At 45.7% G+C, this 15496-nt stretch overlaps 1 protein-coding gene across 5 annotated transcripts in view; it reads right to left on the bottom strand.

Moving 5' to 3' along the window:
• The window catches only part of LOC147465920 (uncharacterized), a 38868-nt gene extending 23787 nt beyond the window's left edge, over positions 1 to 15081 (bottom strand). Inside the window, exons 1-3 of one of the 5 annotated variants that reach the window (XM_086512895.1) lie at positions 14925 to 15065; positions 14728 to 14819; positions 14451 to 14569 (exon numbers count right to left, since the gene is read on the bottom strand). In XM_086512895.1, the coding sequence (XP_086369021.1) occupies positions 14451 to 14569; positions 14728 to 14819; positions 14925 to 15018 (305 nt within the window). In that variant the 5' untranslated portion in view covers positions 15019 to 15065. Of the gene's footprint in view, positions 1 to 14450; positions 14615 to 14677; positions 14702 to 14727; positions 14820 to 14924 lie in introns of those variants that run through there. The other 4 variants (XM_086512862.1, XM_086512887.1, XM_086512870.1 and 1 more) reach the window with 4 other exon arrangements.
• Between the last annotated feature and the right edge of the window lie 415 nt (positions 15082 to 15496).

The following is a 15496-nucleotide window of genomic DNA, read 5'->3' as shown; positions in this document are numbered from 1 at the left end:
TGAACTGAGAAAGAGAGAGAACACGCGACACGGAGTGGTGGAATTCTACCCCAGAGAGTATGGGCCCCATACCTTGGCGCCCCTTTCGGTATTTCTTTATATTACATCAACACAATACAAGCCGATACTCGAGACTCTGCACCTTCGCCAGGAAGCATGCCAGAGAATGAGCCCTAACCTCATATTTAAAGACCCTAGGCCCCAAAAGCAGTTTACAGTGAAAAGCCTTCAAACTCAAAAGCATTTGGTCCAAAAGCAAAGCCAAAAAGCTACCAACGTAAATCACGGAAATCTGTAAAGCCTTCCACGTCATCATGCAAGAGCAATTTTCGATAATTTGCCACGTCATCAGTTTGTGTGTGTGTGTGTGTGCGGGTCCTGCTTTATTTTAATCCTTTATGTCACTTGGAGCCCCATCGAACGGGATCCCCATAAGTTGGTAGGACTTCTTCTTCTGTTACTTGTCTTCTTAGGGTTTAAACCCCTCGGCCGACATCAGCAAGTTGGCCCCCTTCTTCAAGGCTTTGACACGTCAGCAGTTTGTTACATCTCCCCCTCTTGAGAGAGAGTAATCGTCCGCGATTACAGCATATCTGCAAAACAACTCAGGTTAGCTCAAAGATTTCCGAGTGACATTCCGAGGGACAATCGGTTTGCTCTTTTTTTTTTGTTAAGGAGTTAGCCTCTCCTTTCGGCTCTTTTGATCAAGGAGTTAGCTTCTCCTTTCGGCTGTTTTGATCAAGGCGTTAGCTTCTCCTTTCGTCTAGATCGGAACTCTTGATATTACGGCATAGTAAAATTAGCCATCACGCCCAGACCGTACTGATCTTCCACGGGTGTCTTGATGCACTAAAATTACATACCCAGGCAATCTCATCCAATTAGGAATATTCAATAGTTGGCACATCACAATGCAACACAAATGCTCACATATGCATGTTACAAGACATAGAAACATAAAGCCGCCGATGAACACTCCTCCCGCATAACTTAACAAGGTCCGGGCCGGGAGATATTCAACGACTCCCTCATCACTCCTCCCGCATAACCTAAAAAGGTCCGGGCCGAGAGATATATAGAGGCCTTTTACAACCAAACGCCCCCCAGACCGTAGCTTGCGTCGTTTGGAGGTGCTAAGAGTAACCACTGCTCAGACTTCTTAATACTCCTCCCGCATAACCATCCAGGTCCGAGCCGGGAGTCACAACAACAATTATTTTACAAGCATACAACCAAACGCTCCCCAGGCGTCGACCTGCGTCGTTCGGAGGTTTTCAGACATACAATGAAACGCTCCCCATGCATCGGCCTACGTCGTTCCGAGGTTCAAACAATACCAAAACAGTATTTCTCACTTCTCCACCCAGGAGTAAAATCACCAATCATTGAAACCAGTATCAAACCAGAGTCAAACAATTCAAATCGGCACCAAAACAGGTTCAAAATAGATACCATCCATTTCAAACAAATTTCAAACAGGATCACCAAAACAGATTTCAAACTTAAAAAGCAATCTCGGCATCAATCGAGCTCGAAAAGTCGACTGGCTTTCCATCCTGGAACGTGCACCAGAAATTAGGGTTAGGGTTTATCCCATAGGGTCATAGCCGAGCACAGCATGGTCCATCAGCTCTTGGACAAACAGTGTTTCTTTGGGGGCGATGGTAGTCCCAAGATAGCAATCACATTGGACCTCCAAGGTCATCTGCTCGTGAAGAGGCATCTACTGGGAGATGTCGAGAAATTTCAAGTTATAATCTGCTAGGGTTTCCATGGCAAGCATTTCAGGATACCCCACTCTGCCAGAAGTTGCACTCCGAAGGAAGATGTTAGAAACCATACAACTTCGGACAAAAATTTTCTTGAAAGCTTGCCAAGTCCTTGGAAGTGTGCGGCTTGGTAGCTATAGACATCAACATCTACATGGCACTGCTTCGGAGAAAAATAGTGACTCGAAACAAATTAGGATCGTTCTCTTGTAAGTGATCTTAATGGCTTATGCCTTGTAAGACATGAGCGGTGAAGAGGGGAGTGCGCCCGATGTGCGATGAAGTAAGAGTGGGAGTGACTAGTAAGTCCGGGTTGGTCGACGAAGCTACCTCGAATCAAATTCCAATAGCTCTGTCTGCTCTTTTGTAGGACCGGTATGCTTTCAGAAAAGCCCACGATTGATGCTCTGATACCACTGTCACAAGACGGGCACCACGTGCCAATAGAAAAGAACAGATTGAACTGACTTTTAGCACTTCATTAACAACTGAACTGAGAGAGAGAGAGAGAGAGAGAGAGAGAGAGAGAGAGAGACAACACGCGACATGGAGTGGCGCAACTCCACCCCAGAGAGTATTGGCCCCTAACCTTGGCGCCCCTTTTGGTATTTCTTTATATTGCATCAACACAGTACAAGCCAGTACTGGAAACTCTGCACCTTCGCCAGGAAGCATGCCAGAGCTAACCTCATATTTAAAGGCCCTAGGCCCCAAAAGCAGTTTACAGTAAAAAGCCTTCAAACTGAAAAGCATCTGGTCCAAAAGCAAAGCAAAAAAGCTGCCAGTGTAAATCACGGAAATCCGTACAGCCTGCCACATCATCAGCTAGTGCAAAACGCGAAAATCCGTACAACTTGCCACGTCATCATGCCAGCGCAATTTTTCGAAATTTGCCACGTCATAAGTTTGTGTGTGTCTGTGCGGGTCCTGCTTTATTTTAATCCTGTATGTCACTTGGGGCCCCATCGAACGGGGTCCCCATAAGTTGGTAGGACTTCTTCTTCCGTTACTTGTTCTTCTTAGGGTTTAGGCGCCTCAGCCGACGTCTGCAAGTTGGCTCCCTTCTTTAGGGCTTTGACACGTCAACAGTTTGTTACAGTGGCTCACACCTCTAGAGACAGCAACTCCAAGATGGAGAGGGCCTTCGAGCGACTGGAGGTCCTCATCACAATTCAAGCTTGCTCAGAGATTGTACCCTCCATGTTCTTCGAGATCCAGGGCAAGGGTGAAACCGGCCTGTTCAATCCAAAAAGGGCGGTAGACTTTACTTCAAACCTTGATTTAGCTTTCACCCATTATTAGTCGTCTATTTTACCTGTGCTATAGTGACACAAGAGAGGGGAATGGGATACAGATGCTAGAATGCACCTGTATGAGAAGACCGACACCTGATTGGCCCCTAACTTAGGCGCCCCTTTCGGTATTTCTTTATTCTTTAAAAGAGGGAATAAATGCTGTGGATCCCTACAAGCTGCCCCGCACAAATTTGGCTGAATTTCAACTGTTCCGGCCTGATTTCGGAAGCATAACTGTACTAGGACCCTTCACAGTCAATATTCCCACGCATTGATTGACTTTCCCGACGCATACGGGCACTTTGCAAAACCTGGCGAGAATCTGCAGCACGCTGAATTCTCTGTTTTCAGCCCTGGAAATGCGCCAGATCACCTGTACAGCGGTCCCCTTGCGTCCCCGAACCTCCTGGGGGTATTAGGGTCCGTTTAGGGCCAAAACCCTAAACCTGCAAAAATACACAGCAGGCTGTAATTTACTGTTTCGGGCTCCGTTTCGCGTGCCGGTCGCATCCGTAGCAAGTCCTCGAGCTCCCGCACCTGTAGGGCTACTTGCCCTTTGAATCGGACGAGATTTCTGGCGTGAAACCTCTCCGAATTCACCTATACTTGCGAGGGATTAGCCGCTAGCTAATCCAGTACCTGTGCAAGAGGCTCTTGCCTCGGCAATCGCGCATGAACCCACACAACTGTACATTGGTCAAATGAAGAGCCCACTAGAGGGGCATAACATACTGCCAAAGGGGAGAGAGAGGGCAGTGCGTAGCGTGCAGGGCATCACTCCTGGCACCGCACTGTGCATAAGAGGGAAAGCAAGCACTCCATAGCTCTTAACCTGTGACAGAGACTTGCAAAATGAGCCTCCCAGCTATAAATCACGTTTTTGCCTTCTCTATAAGTAGTAAACTCGCCTCAGAGTGCCAAGTGTCACTCATTTGTGCATTTTCCCGCTTTAGACCCTCGGGTCTAAAAATATCTCACCTGCAGCCTCTGTTGACTTGGCCACAGAGTAACAAAATGATCCCCATGTCAAACTGCACGTAATGACGCGAAGACATTTTTAGGTCCCAAAATAGCAGTTCCCTAAATTTTAGGAGATGCTGCCATTGTATCTTTCTAGGTCATCCGACCCTCTTTGTACACTGCGGCCACATCCAGAACTGAAATGTAGCCTCTGTAGCAAAGGATTCCACTTTGGCTAGTCAATGACCCCACTTGGCTAACCATAGTCCTTGTCCAACCTTAGTGCTCTCTTGCCCTCAGGCCAGGACTCCCTCTGGACAGTTCCACACTAGCTATGCAATGCAGGGCAGTTAGATTTCCCGAGGGGTGTTTCCAAAAAGTGAAAGTAAATAGATAATAAGAAAGAAATCAACAAAAAGGATAGATAGTAGTCACACGCTGGTGACATACCCCCCTCTTGAAATCTCAAACGTCCTCGTTTGCATCTATGTCGTTCATGCTCCTAGTCAACACTGATGTATTCAACACCTGTTGACACATGTACGACACATATATGCTCATTGTCAACCCTGGTGTATTCAACACCTCGTCGACTCATGTATTGCTTGCGTGTGAACCCTGTCCCAATGACATAGTGGTAGCTTCGCACTCTGCCATTGCTTTGAGTCACTAACTTTCCAATGACAAAATGGTAGCTGCACATTTTGCCACTGTCTTATAGTACACGTTGGATCCCGTAACACTTTCGAGCATACCCAAACCGATAGTTTAAGAATGCAGTTACACATGTACTCTTCAATAGAAGCAATCACTGTATCCTTGACAAACTGACAAGAAATACTCACTTCTATAGCACTAACCAAACTTTTGGACATTCCATAACAGCAATTGCCAAACTAACAATCTGTATAGCTCTAACATTCATGTAACAGGTACTTCATTTGAGCTCACTTTAAATACCATGTACATCATTTGTTTCACAAGCCATTGTCACACTGACAATCCATGTAGCTTTGAAACTCAAGGGGTCAAGGTAGGTTGCAAATCGAAGGCTTCCAGGTAAAGTGATAACACAGTTGGTGACTCTGCAAGTTCACCTTCTTCCATCCACTTAGCATCCATTGGTGGATAGTTTCTGAACTTTACCAAGTAACGCCTAGCAACCTTGCCTTTCACTTTCCTTTCTTTGTGTGCCAAAATCTGTTCAGGGACCAAGGTCTCGTCAAGTTCCTCGACTTCCGGCTGATCTTCAGCTGGCATATCTTCTGGCACATCACCCACATAGGGTCTGAGAAGACTCACATGAAACGCATTGTGAATCTTCCAACTGTCAGGCAATTTCAGCCTATATGCAACATCACTGATTATGTCGCACACTTGAAAAGGCCCATAGTAACGCATGCTGAGCTTTGGAAACAGTCTTTCCTTACCCTTCATCTTCTTTAACCTTGCCTTTTCAAAGCGTAAAAGCACCCAATCACCAAGTGAATATACCACTTCACGACGGTGACGATCAGCTGCTTTCTTTTGCTTTGCCTGAGTCCTTTCTAAGGCCACTTTCACCTTCTTGTACATTTCATCCATGTCCTGAACATACTTATCTGCTTCAAATATCTTGTCCTTTGTATGCAGTATGGGAGGAACTTTCTTGCCACCTTCAACTATCTCAAAGGGTGCCTGGCCAGTTGATGAATGCACTGTATTATTGTATGCATACTCCACCAATGGCAAATATTGCTCCCATTTTCCTTTATGCTCTGACACATAGCACTTCAACAGATCTAGGACAGTAGAATTTGCCTCTTCTGACTGCCCATCTGTTTGAGGATGAAATGACGAAGAGAATTTGAGCGTGGTGCCCATATTCTCAAACAAGCCTCTCCAGAACAAACTTGTCATGCGTGGATCACAGTCGCTAACAATCGACTGTGGCATGCCATGATACTTGAAAATATTGCTCATAAACAAGCGTGCCATCTGATCTGGCTTTATCTTCTTCCTGACAGGAATAAAATGAGCCTGTTTGCTGAATCTGCAAATAATGGTCCAAATACCATCGTTTCCTGTCTGCGGTCTCGGAAGATCAAAGATAAAATCCATAGCAATACTTTCCCATGGTTTATCTGGAATAGGTAGTGGTTGCAATAACCGTGGTGCCTTTTGCCTGTCAAACTTGACCTTTTGGCATATTAGGCATTCTCGCACAAAGGCATCCACATCTCTTCTCAATGTAGGCCAGTAGAAGAATGTCTCAACCGCTTTAATTGTAGCATCGATACCACGATGCCCTGCATACGGTGGGACATGACTCTCTTCCATAACTTTGCGTCGCAATGGCTTTGTGACACACAATCTGCCATGCATCATCATGAACCCGTCTTTAAGAAGATAGTGTTCATGACGTTGTCCATCCATTAGTTGCTCGAAGACCCTTGCAAAATCTTCATCATTTGCATACTGTTCTCTCATATCATCAAGTTCATGATGATAAGGAATCGACACAGCTGAAATTTGTGGCTTCCTTGACAAGGCATCAGCCACAACATTCTTCTTGCCTTCCACATGCACAATCTGAAAATGGAACATGGACAAGATATTTGCCCATCGCATATGCTTCTCAGATAACTTTGTTTGTGTCAAGAAGTATCGCAAGGTCTGATGATCCGTTTGGACAACGAAATCTGCACCTAGCAGGTAGTGTTTCCAACTTAAGAGCGCATGAATCACAGCCAGTAACTCTTTCTCATAGACCTGCATGGTCATCTCTGGTCCTTGCAAAATTCTGCTCTCATAGGCTACTACCCTACCATCTTGCATTAGCACTGCACCAATGCTACTACCACAAGCGTCACACTGGACAACAAATGACATCCTAAGATCTGGCAACACAATGACTGGATCTGAAGTCATCTTTTCCTTTAAGAGATTAAAAGCTAAAATCTCTTTCTGTGTCCATCTAAAGGTGACTGCCTTCTTTTGAAGAGCATGTAAAGGTGAAGCAATCTTAGCGAAATTTCGGATAAACCATCTGTAATAGGAGCATAGTCCCAAAAAGCTTCGGACATCATGCACCGTCTTCAAATTTGGCCATGACTTGATCGCTTCAACTTTTGCAGGATCCATTCTGACACCATCCTTTGAGACAATGTGTCCCAGAAAGTCAATCTCTTCCAGAAAAAACTCACTTTTCTTTGCATTGATGAGCAACCTATGACTGCGTAGCTCTTTGAACACAATGGCCAAGTGGTGCCTATGCTCCTCTTCATTCTTTGAGTAGACTATCATGTCATCAAAGAATGTACCAACAAACTGCTGGTGTGGACGGAAAATTCTGTCCATCATCCTATTGAACGTAGCAGGAGCATTTGTGAGACCAAAGGGCATCACTAAAAATTCGTAAAGGCCAAACGTTGTTCTAAAAGCAGTCTTGTGCACATCCTCTTATCTAATGCGGATCTGATGGTACCCACTCTTTAGATCTATCCTGCTAAACATAGCTGCTCCTTCTAATTTGTCCATAACATCATCAATTCTAGGTATAGGGAACCTATTCTTGATGGTATTCTTGTTCAGTGCACGGTAGTCGATGCACATACGCCATGAGCCATCCTTTTTCTGCACCAACAACACTGGAGAACAGAATGGAGATGAACTGGGCTGAATCAGCCCCTTTTCTAACAACTCCTGTACTTGGCCCATTATCTCTTTCTGTTGAGCCGCACTAACCCTGTACGGAGGCTTATTTGGTGGGCTACTGCCTGGCACCAAATCTATCGCATGGTCCTCGCGTCTCTCTGGCGGTAATTGAGACGGTAATGAATCGGAAAAACAGTCACTATACTGTTGTAAAAACATTGACCTTTCTTTATCTAGCACAGATAAATTTGATTCATCACAATCTGACACTTCACGTGCAAAAACCAAGTACGTAGAAAGATGCTTTTTCATTACAGAAGTAATAGCAGAAGCTGATATAGTAGGAATAGACTCCCCTTTAAGCTTTCAATCCAGAATGTGAGTCTTTCCCCTGCTCTGTACAGTGATCTTTTTGTTGTAGGCATCCATGATTCCCTGTACACGAAACAACCAAGGAATACCTAACAACACATCACATCCGTCCAGTGGCATGATGTAAAATTCTTCAGCATCTACATAGGACTGGATATGTAGACGCAACTTTCCAATGATGGGTGTCACAGCCTCTGTATGGCCAGGACATGCCAAACTTGCCTCTGTTGTATACCCCAACTCTTCAGGTCTGATTCCCAACTTTGAAGCCAATTCTGGGGAAATAAAGTTGGCTTTGGCACCTGGATCAAAGAAGATAAGCACTGTTTGATCCTTGACCTTTCCCCATGCTCTGCAAAGCTCACTTGCATCTGAATTTGGCTTGTCACCCACCATATCTGGCACTAGACCAGCCATGGGCTTCTTTCTTTTCTTGTCTTCCTGGTCATCAGAATCAGCTGGCCTTTTCTTTGTAGGACAATTGTAAGCAATGTGGCCAGGCTGCTCACATATAAAGCATTTGTTCTCTGTCCTCAGGACCTTCTTTTGCTCTTCTGACTTGCGAGGAAAACGTCTTTTCCATTTCTTTGCAAGTCCTTTTTCTGATTCAGCCGTAGCTTTATCTTTCCCTGCGTTGGCCGACTCCTGAGTCCCTTTAGGAGCCTCATTGGGAACGTGCTTCTTGGCTGAATTTTTCTTGCCTGATCCTGTCTTGACGCCAGTGTTAAATTCACAATCTTCTCCCTTGAGCAAACCATTCCCAGTGTTTGCTACCTCGATAAGCTGCGTCAAAGTAGTGACTTTTGTCTTCGTGCAATATTTTCTCAATCCTTTGGGTAGGCCACAACAATATTTTTCAATTTGTTCTGTCAATGGCACAAACCTATAGGAAGTTACTAGAAGTAGAGCTTTCCAAAACTTCCGATTGTAATCATCCAGATTTCTGCAAGTGGCAGCATTAAGCTGGTGCCATTCTGTCGTGACATCTGCTTCAAAGTCATCAGATAACCATGCTGCTGCAAAAATCTGCTTGAAGTAAATCCATGTGGACGAAGCTTGCCCTTGAAGCAATAAAGTTGTCCACCATTGTCCCGCATTCCCTGTCAAGAAAGTGGCTGCCTTGCGGACCTTTGAAGCCTCTGTAAAGTTTCCCCCTGCATAGGCCTTGTCAAACTGTTGGAGGAATGAGAGAGCCTTCTTCCTGTCATCAAACCCTGTAAAGGTCGTGAATGACACACCTTTGCCACCTTCTTTGTACGGAGTTGGCCTCTCCAGCGGCGTTAAATTGTCATATGGAAGTGACTGAAACATGGGAACACTATTAGGGTTCATCTGTGTTCCTTGGCCGCTATTAACTTGACCTGGAAATGCCATATTTGGCTGCTGATTTGTAATTCCAGCCATACCAAAATTTGCCTGTGGCATCCCAAATTGGCCCTGAGTGCTCTGAAACCCTGGTTGCATACCCATGACACTGTACATGGGATTAGGCATCATCGTTTGAGCACCCCCAAACACTGTTCCTGGCGTATAAAACTGATTTCCAGGTGCATGACCAGCCATGCTCTGGAATACGGATCCACCTCCAAAATAGCCAGGGTGTACTGAAGGTGGTGGGAAGACCTGTTGCATAGCCTGTAGGTTGCTTCCCTGCCCATTAGAACCAACTATAGGCTACTGAAAGGTGGTGGGCTGAACTGGTACAGCTTGAAAGACTGGCATCTCAGCCACCTGTTCTTGCACCTTAGGCATAGGTTGTGGAGACTGCATGTTCTCCGTCAAGTGTACAGGTGTTTCCATTGACTGTGCGGTATGAATCACCTGTGCTCGAGCCTTAACAGGCTTTTGAATATGATCCAGTGACCCAACTTGCTGAGACGGAACAAGAGGTTGCAGAAAGGCTAAAAACCTCGGGTTCTGCATTACTTGTGTGAACATAGCCACAGCAGTAGCCAACTGGGTCCTGAATATATCGTCATCTGTCTGTGGTGGTCTTGAGGACTCACCCACTTCATGTGTCAATTGACCCTGTGAAGAGGAAACCTCTTCAGTCACATCATCTGGTCTGTCAGCCATAATTGCAATTCCCTGTGTCTTGTCTATGATCCCCTGTGTCTTCAAGCCCAAAACTGACCAAGGCTCACTTCTATGGGAAAAAGTGATTTAGTCCCGTCGATGGAACCATGAAACCGGCCTGTTCAATCCAAAAAGGGCGGTAGACTTTACTTCAAACCTTGATTTAGCTTTCACCCATTATTAGTCGTCTATTTTACCTGTGCTATAGTGACACAAGAGAGGGGAATGGGATACAGATGCTAGAATGCACCTGTATGAGAAGACCGACACCTGATTGGCCCCTAACTTAAGCGCCCCTTTCGGTATTTCTTCATTCTTTAAAAGAGGGAATAAATGCTGTGGATCCCTACAAGCTGCCCCGCACAAATTTGGCTGAATTTCAACTGTTCCGGCCTGATTTCGGTAGCATAACTGTACTAGGACCCTTCACAGTCAGTATTCCCACGCATTGACTGACTTTCCCGACGCATACGGGCACTTTGCAAAACCTGGCGAGAATCTGCAGCACGCTGAATTCTCTGTTTTCAGCCCTGAAAATGCGCCAGATCACCTGTACAGCGGTCCCCTTGCGTCTCCGAACCTCCTGGGGGTATTAGGGTCCGTTTAGGGCCAAAACCCTAAACCTGCAAAAATACACAGCAGGCTGTAATTTACTGTTTCGGGCTCCGTTTCGCGTGCCGGTCGCATCCGTAGCAAGTCCTCGAGCTCCTGCACCTGTAAGGCTACTTGCCCTTTGAATCGGACGAGATTTCTGGCGTGAAACCTCTCCGAATTCACCTATACCTGCGGGGGATTAGCCGCTAGCTAATCCAGTACCTGTGCAAGAGGCTCTTGCCTCGGCAATCGCGCATGAACCCACACACCTGTACATTGGTCAAATGAAGAGCCCACTAGAGGGGCATAACATACTGCCAAAGGGGAGAGAGAGGGCAGTGCGTAGCGTGCAGGGCATCACTCCTGGCACCGCACTGTGCATAAGAGGGAAAGCAAGCACTCCATAGCTCTTAACCTGTGACAGAGACTTGCAAAATGAGCCTCCCAGCTATAAATCACGTTTTTGCCTTCTCTATAAGTAGTAAACTCGCCTCAGAGTGCCAAGTGTCACTCATTTGTGCATTTTCCCGCTTTAGACCCTCGGGTCTAAAAATATCTCACCTGCAGCCTCTGTTGACTTGGCCACAGAGTAACAAAATGATCCCCATGTCAAACTGCACGTAATGACGCGAAGACATTTTTAGGTCCCAAAATAGCAGTTCCCTAAATTTTAGGAGATGCTGCCATTGTATCTTTCTAGGTCATCCGACCCTCTTTGTACACTGCGGCCACATCCAGAACTGAAATGTAGCCTCTGTAGCAAAGGATTCCACTTTGGCTAGTCAATGACCCCACTTGGCTAACCATAGTCCTTGTCCAACCTTAGTGCTCTCTTGCCCTCAGGCCAGGACTCCCTCTGGACAGTTCCACACTAGCTATGCAATGCAGGGCAGTTAGATTTCCCGAGGGGTGTTTCCAAAAAGTGAAAGTAAATAGATAATAAGAAAGAAATCAACAAAAAGGATAGATAGTAGTCACACGCTAGTGACAAAGGGTCGATTACACAAAGTCTCAATGGAGGCTCCACAGGTTGCAGAGTGTTGTTTTCAGAGGATCCACGTAGTGGGCAGCTACGGGAGGACTTGTTTCATATATCCTGACCCAGCAGCTCTTAAGTCGGGCCATTGGAGGCTTTGGGCTTGGGAGAGCAGTCCACTGGCACAAGTGCAGTGGGATCCTCGAGAGTGGTTTTGGAGGGACCCTTGCTCTTCAGCCGACCATCCAAGGTCCCTTTTTTTCAGTACACTGTTACTGGCAGCACGGAGAGAGGCTCATCCTGCTACAACACCTCATTGGTAGGAGGAGGGTCTCACGACAGAGTTCTTGTTAGCTTTCTGGGCGAGGTTGCGGGACGCCAAACAGCCGCGGCGAGTCACTTTGTTCCAGTGGCTAGTTGCACATAGAGCTACAGCAATGGGGAGCTTGCTAGTACATAGTGGCCTTTCAAGTTTCGACAGCATGCACAGCTTGTGACCATCCTCTGGAGAGTCAGTGTCACTATCTGTGGGACTACCCTATGGCACAACAGGTTCGGCTTCGGGTCCTTCGGCTGATGCCAGCACTTTCCACAGCACGACAGTACACTTGGGGGGCAGCTGCTTGGTCCACTCTTACGGGCCCTGCACTACAGTTTGAGCTATCCTCCACTAGCAGGATGATAGTGATATAGGGGGGGCGACCTACACTCCAGCCGGCTACAGAGCTTACTCCATAGGAGTGGTGCAGTGAGAGGTGTGCGTTGAGAGCTCGTATGTGGCCTCACACTCAAGCTCATCAGGCAGGCCCGCTGCTTCCGCATCTTCGAGGCTCACCTTGTGCCACCAGCGGAGACTATTCGAGATTTTTGCCTGGAGTTGATCCATCCTTTCAGGGGACAGTTTGAGAGACTTCAGGGCAGCTCCGACTGCATGCGGGAGCACAGAGGGGCTTCCTTCGACTCTGGCGCTCGGGGCCTTTCTTCACCATGGTCCAGGGTGAGCTCAGATGGCACTACCGTCCACCTGTGTGGCTTTTCCTTCCTCCCATCTCCTGATTTAGCCCTCATTGTACATATGCTGTTTTTTCATTGGGAAAGTCTCCCCTTATGGTTGTTGTAGCCCTCTCTAGTAGAGGTGGTTGTAGCCCTATGGGCAGTTTTATTAACTAATAGAAGGATCTTTTTCTCAGAAAAAAAAACAGCGGGCACTCCATGCTCTGTTCATTCTTTCCCTGTGAAATGAACACTAGTGGCTAAAACTGATACCGAGCAACCCACAGGCGCATGGGGATTTGGAGGGAGGGGGGGGGGGGGGGGGGGGGGGGGGGGGGGGGGGGGGGGGGGGGGAGGGGGGGCTTCGTGACCTGCAAGACAATGCCCCACCACTCAAAGTCTGCTTGTCCTGCCAAGGCCGCACGCAGAGGTCGCTCATGAATATGTGAATAGCAGAAGTCATAGTCCTCGGAAGAATGAGTGTGTGTGAGGGTATGTGTGAGTGTCATTCTGGAACTCAACTTTAAAAGTGATTAACATCAAAGACAAGAAGGTACAGAGGACTTCAAACTCAAACAAAGGCACGAGAATAAGAAAAAGAGAAAATTTATTCATTCTTGTTGTGATTGCAACAAAATAAATTTAGCAGGAGGAGACAAATAAAGACAAGGTCAAAGGAGGACAAAGGTACGGGCCCAGGAAGGGGAGGGTACAAAGGTGAGAGATGGTCAAAGACTGAGAAAAGGCATTTGTAAGAAATTAAGAATTTGGGGGTTTAGTGAATTGAAGGCCTAGAGTGAAATTCGGCTCATCTTAGTCCAAATTAGTTAGCTTCCCTCTATCAACCATTAAAAAAAATGCTCCCAATCACGAGATTTACATCATCACCATACAAAAGAAAAATTCGAAGTCGAAAATATCCAGATCAGCCTTGACATCATGAACCACAATTGGTACAATACAGTTATATACGCTGAAGTACCAATTTAATTCTATTTTATAATGAAGGACAAGTTACTTAAGTTTTGAAGTGTATGACCAGGTAAGCAATCAATAGATCATAAACTTTAAAACCAGTCATATCTTGTAAATACAGATCGAAGGCAAAAGGGCAAAGTTGCAAGACCATAATGTCGTATCGAGTGTGCATCTATGGTCTACAATAATAGCTTTATTCATGCAACTTTTACAGAAGTATTTTGAATATTTTCAAACTGACATAGAAATAATAAAAGAAGTAAACAAGGGTCATATAATAAAGTTGGATCAAAAATAAGAAGTTGATGCCAAGGAGGTTTGTCACTACCAAACCATAACAAAGGTGTTTGAAATTGTTGATTGCTAAAGAGTACGAGAAAGTGCCAAGCCTGAAGACCGTGAACATCTATGGGCAAATGCATCTAGAGTCGTGCGAGTCCGAGTCATTGGGTCCTACAAACAAAACTCCTCAAATATGAGCACCATGAAAAATGCACAAAATTTCTCCAAATCTGTTACATCTCACCAGCCAACCCCTCTCACATCCACAATGCTCCAATAGGATCCCATCAAAAGACGTGATTGCCAAATCAGATTCCAAATGTTATGGAGCACAAAATTCAGCATGACAAACAAAGCCAATGTAACATCATGTGTCAAAGAGGGAGGCACATAAACATTTTGGCATTGCATTTTGTACAGTCTATTCAATTGTGGAGATGGAAAATCGACAAGGAGTAGGTTTTGCAAATATTTGACCATTCGAGCAAATTTTATAGACGTAAAATTAAAGAGATATACCATCTTTTTCCAGCGGCCCGGGCAATGGCAGGCACAACCCAGTGACCTTCATCAGCAACGGTTGCGTCTTCTTCTGCTTTTTTTGCAACTTCTTCCCTTTGCTTTGCTCTTTGCATAAACTGTCAAAGAAGCCAATTAGGTTCAAACCACAACTGCTCCTCAATCTGATCGCTTTGATATTTGCAAAAAACTGTTGTTAGAATCAAATATTGTAGCTCTCCCTTTACCCAGAAGGAGCAGATGGCTCACAGAAATGAAGTCCGAGAGCAGGGCCTACCAATGTCGCGTTTAATGTGAACAAGAGGTTGCAGAAGCACCCCATCCTAAAAATTCTACATCCCCCTGCCTCTTTACCCGCTCTGCCACATACTGCAAAATTTGGCTCTACCACCAGTAATTGGCGCATACAGAATCCACGGTTTTAAATACGCACAAACTGTCTTGAAGTGGGGGTCGAAGAAATTGCACAGTTACCTTCAGGTGCTGCAAGCCATTCGAGTACTCGCGTTTCGCCATGACTGATTGGCACGGTAGCCTCACATATCACATAGAAAGTTCCAAAGTTCATGTTACATAAGGGGAAAGCATCTTCGTCATTCCGACCTCTACAAGCTACATAAAGATATACTAAAATTTCAGTCCAGGCTCTATATATGATATGAGCTCACGAGACCTGCGGGTCGCACTCGCTCTTATCAACGGGTCAATGTTATACAGTTTTTCAAGCTCACTCATTCGAGTATGTATGTACGTACTTAAATGTGTGTCTGGGTATCTGGCAGATCTCGCACGCTTTTACCATGGCTCAATCTTATACAGTTTCTCAAGCTCACGTACATACCTAAGTGTGATATAAATATATGTATGTGTGTCTATCTTTATACATCTCTCCCCGACACACATCACATTGCATTCTCTCTATCTCTCCCTTGTTGGCATCCCTCACCACCGCACCTCCCTCCCTCCCTCCCTCTCTCTCTCTCTCTCTCTCACACACACACACACACACACACAGACTATAGAAGATTAAAGTAATGAAATCTCTT

Source organism: Adiantum capillus-veneris, chromosome 1 (genome assembly GCF_014529385.1).
Source record: "Adiantum capillus-veneris isolate H3 chromosome 1, ASM1452938v2, whole genome shotgun sequence".
Lineage (NCBI taxonomy): Eukaryota > Viridiplantae > Streptophyta > Polypodiopsida > Polypodiales > Pteridaceae > Adiantum > Adiantum capillus-veneris.
This window is presented reverse-complemented; position numbering and strand designations above follow the sequence as displayed.